The sequence below is a fragment of the Chiloscyllium plagiosum genome, chromosome 3 (genome assembly GCF_004010195.1).
Source record: "Chiloscyllium plagiosum isolate BGI_BamShark_2017 chromosome 3, ASM401019v2, whole genome shotgun sequence".
NCBI classification, from domain to species: domain Eukaryota; kingdom Metazoa; phylum Chordata; class Chondrichthyes; order Orectolobiformes; family Hemiscylliidae; genus Chiloscyllium; species Chiloscyllium plagiosum.
Genome location: NC_057712.1, coordinates 130,234,102 through 130,246,109, shown reverse-complemented (window position 1 = coordinate 130,246,109; position 12,008 = coordinate 130,234,102). Strand labels below are relative to the sequence as shown.

Here is a 12,008-nt window from a genome sequence, read left to right as displayed (position 1 = left end):
GTGGGCGGCACAGTGGCAGGTGGTTAGCACTGCTGCCTCACAGCGCCAGAGACCCGGGTTCAATTCCCGACTCAGGCGACTGACTGTGTGGAGTTTGCACATCCTCCCCGTGTCTGCGTGGGTTTCCTCCGGGTGCTCCGGTTTCCTCCCACAGTCCAAAGATGTGCAGGTCAGGTGAATTGGCCATGCTAAATTGCCTGTAGTGTTAGGTTAAAGGGATAAATGTAGGGGTATGGGTGGGTTGCGCTTCGGCAGGTCGGTGTGGACTTGTTGGGCCGAAGGGCCTGTTTCCACACTAAGTAATCTAATCTAAAAAAAAATCTAATTTTGGAAGCAAATAATCTGACACTCAATGTGAATGCAATTTATACTGTTGCTTGTCATGAAAGTCAGGCTACAGATAACTGGAACCAGAGGGCTGAGTACGAATGAAGATTTGACCAGCAACAATTAGCTGATTGGTTTGTGAATTAGTTATCAGACAGACATTGATCATAAAAGCCATCTGCCTGCCAACAATAATGAAATTGATTCACACTGGAGTGTCAATGTTTAAGGCAGAGTAATTAGATTTCAAGAAAGGAAAGTAATGAGTTGTGTTTCTGCTCTGTTGTTAAAAACAACACCGTAAGCCTGTAGAAAGCCAGTTTATTTTTCCTTCATCAATTGTTTTAAGTTGTAGTTCTTAACCAGCAAGTCAGAGACTGCGACTTGCTTGCAGAAAGTTGGCTGATGCCTATTTATAAAGAAGCTGGACAAGGAGAATCAAGGAGTGGCACATCCCGCCAAACGCATAGAACCATCTCAGTGAACCATGAGAACATGGACTACCTTGCTGTGTTTCCCTCTGCCTATCATGCCCAAGTTTCTTTCCTGCCTGTGCCTGTCCAGGACCTCCCTAACAGCATGTTTATAAGACGGTTAGAATTTTAATGAGTAGAATTATATGTTGACGGTTCATAACTGTTTATCTGTAGTTAGAATCTATTTATTCGTAACAAGTAGTCATTTTTGTTTACCTCAGAGAAAAAAACTTTAACTTTTGAGACCACACTGGGAATAGACAGAATAGATTTCCAGTGATATGTAACAGTGTCAATAAACACTTTCAAAAACCACTACCATTTACTTTTCTTTTTAATATTTTACTGTTTGATTTTTAAGATAAACATCAGCCTTTAAACTATTCCCATTAGTAAGATTGATTGTGCAAAGGTTACAAACAGATCACAAGTTCACTGATTTTAAAGAAACTCAGTATCATAACATTCCAAAGAATTTCTAATTCTCACAGAAATCTGAATATCACACAATATATTCAATGAGCACGCAGATCAACAAGGTTAACTAATTAATATTACCTGCAAAGCTGTGCTTCGTAATTCAAGGCATGTTGCGATTTTGCCAAGTGTTTTCTGCAAAAGAGAGAGAAGCACCATTAAAACCTCTGGAAGAGAGGAACAGCATTCACAGGCAAGAACAGAGATCTGTTCAGAGGTAAACCTCACCACAGGTATGCCAAAGTTACATTTTGTTAATTCTTAGGTACAGTACCTTAAAAATACAATCAACTGACTCTGGAACACATTTACATTTCACACACAAGATTTTGCAAGCACTATTGAAACAAATAGGTTCTGGTGGGATGCTCTTCAGAGAGTCAGTGTGGACTTGATGGTCTGAATGACTATTTCTACACTGTAGGAATTCTTAATAAGGAAAAAAATTAATATAATCCACAATACTTAATGTTGATTAGACATGGGGAGAACATATCCTGTTCAAAAAGTGCTAAATGATCTACACGGACAACTCAAACAACCTAAATCAGGGTCAATTTAATAATTACTCTTCCCATGGCTCAGATGAGTGACAGGTCTTTGGCATTCAATTTCTATTAATTTTCCACAGCTTCTGGGATTATTGTGATCAAAGATGACAAAGTTAACCCATTTATTCCATAGCCAGTCTTTTTCTGTGTAGTTGGCTGCACTTTAACAAACCATTAATAAATTCTTGATTTGCACCAACATGCTTCACTTATTAGGGTGGGTATGGAAACATCTTAAAATTACCATACACTCTTGGATCTCAGCTCCTGGCAACATACTGCACTGCAACTACATAGAGCAAAGAACAATATAGCACAGGAACAGCCCTTCAACCCTCCAAGCTTGTGCCCTTCCATACGAAAACTGCCTTCACTTCCAGGATCCGGACCCTTCTATTCCCTTCCTATTCATGTATTTGTCCAGGTGCTTCTTGAATGCTGCTATTGTGCCTGCATCCATCACCACGTCTGACAACATGTTCCTGGCACTCACACCTTGTGGGGGAAAAAACGTGCCTCGCACATCTCTTTTAAACTTCCTCCCAAGCATCTTGTACCTGTATCCCCTAGTAATTGACCTCTCCACCCTTAGGGGGAAAAGCCTCATACTTTCCCCTCTATCCATGCCATTCACAAATCTTATAAACTTTGATCAGGTTACCCCTCAACCTCCTTCATTCCAGTGAAAACAAACCCAGTCTATCCAACCTTTCTTCATAGCTAAAATCCCCCATACCAGGCACCATCCTGGTAAACGTTTTCTGTACCCTCTCTAAAGCATCCGCATCATTCAGCGGTGATCTGAACTGTATGCAATATTCCAAGTGGCCTAACCAAAGTTCTATAAACCTGCAGCATAACTTATCCATCTTTATACTCAATGCCCTTTCCAAAGAAGGCCTTTTTTTACCTTTCTGAACTAAATGTGCTGCCATCTTCAGTGATCTGTGGACCTGCACACCCAAATCTCTGCATATCAATACTCCTAAAGGTTCTGGCATTCACTGTATAATTTTCACCTGTACTTTATTTTCCAAAATTAATTACCTCATATTTGCCCCAATTAAACTCCAATTGTAATACATCTGCCCAAGCCTCCAGTTAATCCATATCCTGTTGCATCTTCTGACAATCCTCCTCACTGTCCGCAACTCCACCAATCTTTGTATTATCCATAACTTACCAATAAGACCAGTTATGTTTTCATCCAAATCATTTGCGTAGATCATGAACAGCAGAGGCCCCAGCACTGATCCCTGTGGAACACAACTAGTTACAGCCCTACATTCTGAAAGGTATCCTTCTACCACTATTCTCTGTCTCCAATGACAGAGTCAATTCTGTATCCATCTTGCCAACTCAACCCCTGAAACCATGTGACTTTACCTTTTGTATTATGAGGGACCTTGTTTGCTGAGAGGGACCTTGTCAAAGGCTTTACGGAAGTCCAGGTAGACAACACCAATTTCTTTTCCAATCATCTTCGTCCCCTCCTCAAAAAAAAACTCAATCAAGTTGGTGAGGCACAACCTCACCCTGCACAAAACCATGTTTTCTATCGTTAATCAAACCATTTGCTTCTGAACCCATATAAAGCTAACCCAGAGAACCTTTTCCAATAATTTCCCTACCACTGATGTGAGACCCAAGGAAGGTTGCCTGTTAACCTTCTTAAACAATGGGACAACATTGGCTAGTCTCCAAACCTGTGGGAACATTACCTGTGGCCAAAAATGTCTGTTACTGTTCCAGCAATTTGTTCTCTTCCCTCCCTCAATATTCAGAGATAAATCCTATCAGGACCCATGGTCTTATCTACCTTAATACTTTTTAATCCTCCCACACCTTACTTTTTCAGTTTTTTTTAAACCAAAGGTCATATAACATCCCTGGTCATCCAAGGTAACTTGCCACACCAATCCTTCATTCTCGCAGGAACCTGACACTTCTCTTATCAACTGCTGTTTGAAATACTCCCACATGTCTAATGTCAATTTACCCTCCAACAGTTGCCTCCAACATGCTTCAGTTCCTGCCTATTATTATTGCAGTTTGCCTTCCCCCGAAGACTGCTGTTATCTCTATCCATGACTAACTTAAAATTCACAGTATTATGGTTACTACGCCCAAAATGCTTCCCCACTGAAACTTCACTCACCTGGCAGGGCTCATTTCCCAAAACCAAAACCCTTTCCTGGTTGGACGGTTTCCAGACTGTGAGAAAGTGAGGACTGCAGATTCTGGAGACCAGAGGTGAAAAATGTGGTGTTGGAAAAACACAGCAGGCCAGGCAACATCAGAGGAGCAGGAGAATTGGCATTTCGGGCATAAGCCCTTCTTCAGGAATGAGGGGGTGGAGAGGTCGGGAAGATTGCAGGTCAAGAGGGCGGTGCTGAATCCGGGGGTTGGGACTGAGATAAGGTGGGGGGAGGGGAAATGAGGAAGCTGGAGAAATCTACATTCATCCCTTGTGGTTGGAGGATTCCTAGGCGGAAGATGAGTCGCTCTTCCTCCAGGCGTCATGTGGTCTGGGTTTGGTGATGGAGGCGGCCAAGGACCTGCATGTCGTTGGCAGATTGGGAGGGGGAGGTATAGTGTTCAGCCACAGGACAGGTGGGTTGGTTGTTGCGGGTGTCCCAGAGGTGTTCCCTGAAACGTTCCGCAAGTAGGCGGCCTGTCTCCCCAATGTAGAGGAGACCACATCGGGTGCAACGGATACAGTAAATGTTGTGTGTGGAGGTGCAGGTGAATTTGGGATGGATGTGGAACACCAGCCTCATTCCTGAAGAAGGGCTTATGCCCGAAACGTCGATTCTCCTGCTCCTCGGATGCTGCCTGGCCTGCTGTTTTTCCAGCACCACATTTTTCAACTCTGTTTACATACTGTGTCAAGAAATCCTCCTGAATGGCCCGATTAATACAGGGGAAATTAAAAATCACCCACTACAACAACCCTGTTCTTACACCTTTCTAAAATCTGTCTACATATTCTTTCGTGTCTCTCTCACTTGCTTTTGGGAGGCCTGTCGTATACTCTCAGCACTGTGATTTCACCTTTCCTAGCTGCATGAGTCCTCGGACGTATCCTGCCTCAGTACAGTTGAGAGATACTCCTTTTCCGATAAAACTCCCCCAGTCCTTTAAGATCCTTTCTATCATACCGGAGACATTCAGCTACAGTCCTGTCCCTCTTTCAGCAAAGTCTCCCTAATCGTAATAACATTATTGTTCCAAGTACCAACCAATGCCCAGAGTTCATCTACCTTGCCGCCTAGACTTCTTGCATTAAAACACATGCATTTCAGACCATCTCCCCTGTTCTTTTCAACAGTATTTTCCTACCCTGTTCTTAGGCACATTTGCCCTGGTTTCTAACTCTCACTCGATTTCTGCATTTATTGCCCGACTCCTCTGGTTCCCATCCCCCTGCCACACTGGTTTAAACCCTCCTCAACCACTCTACCAATGACCCTAGCAAACACATTAGTTCCAGTCCTGCCCAGATGTAATCCATCCAGTTTGTATACGTCCCAGCTCCCCTAGAACCAGTCCCAATGCCCCACAAAGGCCAATGAACTCAGGGTGTGAATAGGTATGTGGGACTAGGATATTACAGCCATTACAGGTTAAGGGAGGGACAGGACTGGCAGCTTAATGTGCCAGGGTACAGGTGCTTTAGATCAGAGTTGTGCCGGAAAAGCACAGCAGGTCAGGCAGCATCGGAGCAGAAAAATTAACTTTTCGGACAAAAGCCCTTCATCAGGAATAGAGACAGGAAGGGGGTGGGGGAGAAGGTAGCAAAGGGTACAATAGCTGAATGGGAATGGGGATGGAGGTGATAGGTCAGAGGGGAGGGTGGAGCGGAGAGATGGGAAGGGGGTTTGGCAGGTAGAACCATAGCAGTAATCAGATATGAAATAACTGAAGGATCATCTAGTGAGGCTTTGTGGATGCAGTTACGAAATAAAGAGGGGATGGTGACATTATTGGGGTTGTACTGTAGGCTCCAAATAGTCAACAAGAATTAGAGGAATAAATTGTGGACAGCATGGTGGCACAGTGGTTAGCACTGCTGTCTCTCAGCACCAGAGACCCAGGTTCAATTCCCACCTCAGGCAACTGACTGTGTGGAGTTTGCACATTCTCCTTGTGTCTGTGTGGGTTTCCTCCGGGTGCTCAGGTTTCCTCCCTGAGTCCAAACCTGTGCAGGTTAGGTGAATTGGCCATGCTAAATTGCCTGTAGTGTTAAGTGAAGGGGTGAATGGAGGGGAATGGGTCTGGGTGGGTTGCGCTTCAGTGGGTCAGTGTGGACTAGTTGGGCCGAAGGGCCTGTTTCCACACTAAGTAATCTAAATAGGCAGGGAGCATCAGGGCTGTGACTGTAGCATATTTTAATTTTCCTAACATAGACTGGGACGACCAGAGCATTAAGGGCCTCAGTGGGGTGGAATTTGTGAAGCGTATTCAGGAAAGGTTCCTCAAGCAGTTATATATATAGGGTCCTAATCGGGAAGGGGCAAGATTCAACCTACTCTTGGGAAATAGGGCAGGACAGGTAACAGAGGTGACCGCTGGAGCGTACTTTGGGACCAGTGACCACAGTTCTATTAATTTTAGAATAGTTACATAGAGGGTCAAAACTGGTCCACAGATTCAAGTTCTAAATTCGGGCAAGGTGAATTTTGATGGAATTGGACAGGAGCTTGCAGTGGTTGATTGGAGTAGTTTGTTTACAGGCAATGGGACCACTGGCAGTGGAGGCCTTTAAAAGTGAGCTAGCTAGAGTTCAAGATCTATATGCTCAAGTGTGGGTGAAGGGCAAGGTTGACAGGAATAGGAATCCTGGATCACAAGAGATATTGAGGCTTTGACCAGGGAAAAAAAAAAAGACGGCGTTGCTCAGGTAGAGGCAGCTGGAATTAAGGGAAGCCATGGGAGGTATACAGGGAATACAGGAGGAATATTGAAGTAGGAAATCAGGAGGGCAAAAGGGGGCACAAGATAGCCTGGGCTGAGAAAATTAGGGTGAATCCAAAGAGGTACTTTAAGTATATTAAAGGAAAAAGAATGAGCGAGACAGGACTCCTCAAGAACCATAGTGGACATGTATGTGTAGAACCACAGGAGATGGGTGACATCCTCAAGAAATATTTCTCCTGTGTTTACCATGGAGAAAGACAACATGACTTCGCAACTTGGGGTGAGGTTAGTGGTGATCTCTTGGGGACAGTCCACATCACAGTAGAGATGGCGTTGAATGTATTAGAATGCATAACGGTGGATGAATCTCCTGGTCCTGACCAGATATATCCAAGAACACTGCAAGAGGCTGGAGAAGAAATTGCTGGTGCCCTGGCTGGTATTTTTGCATTATCATTTGACATAGGTGAGGTCCCAGAAGACTGAAGGGCAGTGAATGTTGTGCCATCACTCAGGGAAGGCTGCAAAGAAAAGCCTGGGAACTATAGACCAGTAGGCTTAACATCTGTGGTAGATAAGTTACTTGAGAAGATGCTGAAATATAAGGTATGCATGCATTTGAAAAAAACAGGGTTTGATTAGGGTTTTGGAAAGACAGGGTTTTGAGTGTGGAAGATCATGCTTCACAAATTTGTTACAAATTCTTTGATAAAGTGACCAGGAAGGTGGATGAGGGGAGGATGGGAGACACTGTCTATATGAATTTCAGTAAGGCTGTTGATAAGGATCCACATGATAGGCTGCTCTGGAAGGTGAAATCGCATGAAGTCCAGGATGAGCTAGCATATTGGATACAAAATTGGCTACAAACCGACCGACTCCCACAGCTACCTAGATTACACCTCCTCCCACCCTGCCCCCTGTAAAAACGCCATCCCATATTCCCAATTCCTTCGCCTCCGCCGCATCTGCTCCCAGGAGGACCAGTTCCAATACCGAACAACCCAAATGGCCTCCTTCTTCAAAGACCGCAATTTCCCCTCCGAAGTGGTCGATGGTGCTCTCCACCACATCTCCTCCACTTCCCGCTCCTCCGCCCTTGAACCCCGCCTCTCCAATCGCCATCAGGACAGAACCTCACTGGTCTCCGTCGCAAATTCACCTGCACCTCCACACACATCATTTACTGTATCCGTTGCACCCGATGTGGTCTCCTCTACATTGGGGAGACAGGCCACCTACTTGCGGAACGTTTCAGAGAACACCTCTGGGACACCCGCACCAACCAACTCAACCGTCCTGTGGCTGAACACTTTAACTCCCCCTCCCACTCCACTAAGGACATACAGGTCCTTGGCCTCCTCCATCGCCAGATCCTGACCACACGATGCCTGGAAGAAGAGCGCCTCATCTTCCGCCTAGGAATCCTCCAACCACACGGGATGAATGATTACCTAGGTGTAATCTAGGTAGTTGTGGGAGTCCGTCGGTTTGTAGTAAATGTCTGTGTTGAGTCAGTCGCCCGAGATAGAAATGGAAGGGTCTAGGAAGGGGAGGGAGGGTCTGAGACAGTCCAGGTAAATTTGAAGTCGGGGTGGAAGGTGTTAGTAAAGTGGATGAACTGTTCAACCTCCTCATGGGAACATGAGGTAGCGCCAATACAATCATCGATGTAGCGGAGGAAGAGGTGGGGGGTGGTGCCAGTGTAGCTGCGCAAGATGGACTGTTCCACATATCCGACGAAAAGGCAGGCGTAGCTGGGGCCATGCGGGTGCCCATGGCTACTCCTTTGGTTTGGAGGAAGTGGGAGGATTGGAAGGAGAAGTTGTTAAGAGTGAGGACCAGTTCAGTCAGTCGAAGGAGGGGCGTCAGTGGAAGGGTACTGGTTGGGTCAGCGGGAGAGGAAGAAGCGGAGTGCTTGGAGTCCTTCGTGATGGGGGATTGAGGTGTATAGGGACTGGATGTCCATGGTGAAGATAAGGCGTTGGGGGCCGGGGAAGTGAAAATCATGGAGGAGGTGGAGGGCGTGTGTGGTGTCCTGAATGTAGGTGGGGAGTTCTTGGACTAAGGGGGACAGGACAGTGTCGAGGTATGCTGCGCCTCCCTTGTCTGCCGGTTTGATGGTGAGGTTGGGGTTGGAGCGGAGGGAGTGGAGGGTTGCGCGTTGTGAGGGTGAGAGGTTGGAGTTGGTGAGAGGGGTGGACAGGTTGAGGCGGTCAATGTCACGGTGGCAGTTGGATATAAAGAGATCGAGGGCGGGTAAGAGGCCAGCACGAGGTGTCCAGGTGAATGGGGTGTGTTGGAGGTAGGAGAAGGAGTCGTCAGAGGGTGGGCAAGAGTCCTGGTTGAAGAAGTAGGCACGGAGGCGAAGGCGGCGGAAGAAATGCCCAATGTCTTTTATTCCTGATGAAGGGCTTTTGCCTGAAACGTCGATTTTACTGCTCGTCGGATGCTGCCGGAATTGCTGTGCTCTTCCAGCACCACTGATCCAGAATCCCCAGAGAATTAGTCTAGGCCTCTGGATTAGTAATCCATTGACATTACTACTTATGGCACAATCTCTCTCTCTATTTATTAAGGGCTGTTCTACATTTGGTCCTGTACTTCCCGGGATGCTAATGAGGCAGATTCAGCAATATTGCACTCAGGGCGAGGATTTGATCCTTGCTTGTTGGAAACAGTCACTGCCTGGCCACGTTTGGCATAAATGTCACCTGTCATTTATCAGCCCAAGCCTGAATGATGCTCAAGGTTGGCTGTGTGTTAGCACCGCAATAATGAGTGATATCCCCATTTCTGTCCTTGGGGGGAAGATCATTATGAAGCACCTGAGCATGGTTGAGCCTCGGGCACTAGCTTGAGGAACTACTACAAAGTCCTGGATCTGAGATGATTATTAGCCTTCAATAATCATAATCGTTCTCCTTCGTGCGAAGTGAAGAAGTTCCCTACCTCTCCCACAACATTTTGCTGACTTCAACTGTACAAGGGCTCCTTGATGCCACATGTAAACTGGTCCAAATGCACATTCTATGCCTTGTGTTTGACTCTTAATTATCCTCTCGGTAATTAGGATGGGTAATAAATGCTGGCTAGCCAACCCCACACACATCCAGTGCCAGGGTACGCAAAGGATACTATCTGTCCCCCTAATTATAGAATCCCCTATAACCACTACTTGTCTATTAGCTCCCCCCTCTTGAATAAGTGAGTTAATCACTTCCCGTTGATAGCTAATACTAATAACTGACATCATTGTTTATCATCAGGGAATCAGTGTTCAATTCACCACCAACCAGCAACTGAATTAGATGAATCACATAAGTGCTTTCTCAAGAACAGATCAGAGGTCGGTAATTTTGCAGTGGACGGCCACCTCTAAAATCCCCAAAACCTGCGCACCATCTACAAGGACAAGAGTGTGACAGAATAGTCTCCACTTGCTTGGCATCCCAGTCACCTTAAACATTGAGTTCCCGCACCATCAGTGCACAGTGACTGCAGTATGTACCATCTATGAGATAGTACAAAGAGAGCTGCAGTCTAAGTTTTTGCCAAGGCTGAAATGATGCCTAAATCAAATAGGTTTGGCAGATCACAAACAGAGATTCAGTGTGCAGGTTAGTGGTGACTAAATGCTGCTCTATAGCTTGTTGGATATATTTTCCAGTAATTTGATTATAATTAAGAATAGTCAAATGGGATGGAGTTGTTTGGATCTGACTTATCCTGCTTTTTCGTATAGAATGTACCTGGATAATGTTCCATATTGTATATATCGATGTTCAAACTAGAAAAGAACAGTTTGGAAAGAAGCACAGCTAATTCTGGAGCACAACAGCCAGCATATTGTCTGGATTTATAGTCTTTTCGGCATCTTGTACACATGGCTATTTGTTGATATCACCTGAAGTAAATTAATTAACTGCAAGCTAACAGCTGTGATGGCAGGGACCTTGAGCAGGATCATTCATTCAGCAGATCCGAATCAAAGTGTTTGCAAATGCTTCAGCTATATCTCACACATATGCTAGGATCCACTGTAAGAGTGGCTGATATATTCAAAGTCTTTTCCTTCAGTTAGTCTTTACACTGTCTGTCACCACTCAAGGTTTGAGAGCATTGCAGATTTTCCAAATCGGATTTTTGGTTGAGGTATGGCTTCACCCTGTCAAGAGCAGGTGGCTTCCAATATTTAGTATGCTTAAAGTCCTGTGTTCCATACTCACCAGTTGATACTGTGATGAAAGGTAGTTTTGACTTCAGAACAAAACACTCAAAGTTTAAATTCAGAAGAGGAATTCTGTTCTGGAGGCAGATTCCAGAGATGGTTTCAAAAAAAAAAGAAAGAGCTGGATCTATTGAGTCAAGAGTTGTTTTCCCACAGGAACAAACCCTTCAGTCCAACTCAACCATGCTGACCAGATGTCCCTCAAAACCCTTCCTAGTCATACACCTTCTGTACTTGCACTTTCCATACACACACCATCCTCTGCATGAAAAAGCTGCCCCTTTAAATCTTTCCCCTCTCACCTTAAACAGATACCCTCAAGTTTTAAACTCCCCTAACCCTGGGAAAAAGACCATGGCTATTCACACTATCCATGCCCCTTATGATTTTATAAACCTCTAAGTTCATCCCTCAGTCTCGGACATGCCAAGGACAAAAGCCCCAATCTATTCAGACTCACAAACCCTGGCAACATCCTTGTAAGTCTTTTCTGTACCCTTTCAAGTTTAACAGCATCTTTCCCATAGCAGGGAGATCAGAATTGAATGCAGTGTTCTAGAAGTGATCCCATCAATATCTTGTATAGCCACATGAATCCCACCTCCTATACTCAAATGCACTGACCAATGAAGACAAGCATGCCAAACACCTCCTTCACCACCCTGTCTACCTGCAACTCCACTTTCAAAGAACTGTGCCCTGCACCCCAAGTCTCTTTGAAAATGATGAATTTACAGGGCTACAATGACAGTGGCGGAGAATGGAACTATCTGGGTAGTTCCTTCAGGAGCTGGTGAGACAGTGGGTCAAATGGCCTGTTTTATACTGTAAAATTCTATGACCCTATGATAGGATCTATTTCTCCTCTCAGGAGAATGAAGCTTTTCATTCAGGGGAACCAATCATACGAAGTGAATACTGTAGTTTGCAGAGCTTTAAAACCAGAAGAGTTCAGATAGAACTCAAGTTGCTGGAAATAAAAGTGCTCAGGCCACAAGATGGTTGGGGGGGGGGGGGGGGGAAGCC

At 45.2% G+C, this 12,008-nt stretch overlaps 1 protein-coding gene across 2 annotated transcripts in view; it reads right to left on the bottom strand.

Annotated features, from left to right (window-relative positions):
• Window positions 1-12,008, bottom strand: part of aida (axin interactor, dorsalization associated) — a 97,795-nt gene that overhangs the window by 57,988 nt on the left and 27,799 nt on the right. For both annotated transcript variants that reach the window (XM_043687334.1, XM_043687335.1), the window contains exon 3: window positions 1,362-1,415. In XM_043687334.1, coding sequence (XP_043543269.1) covers window positions 1,362-1,415 — 54 coding nt within the window. The remainder of the gene's footprint in view (window positions 1-1,361; window positions 1,416-12,008) is intronic.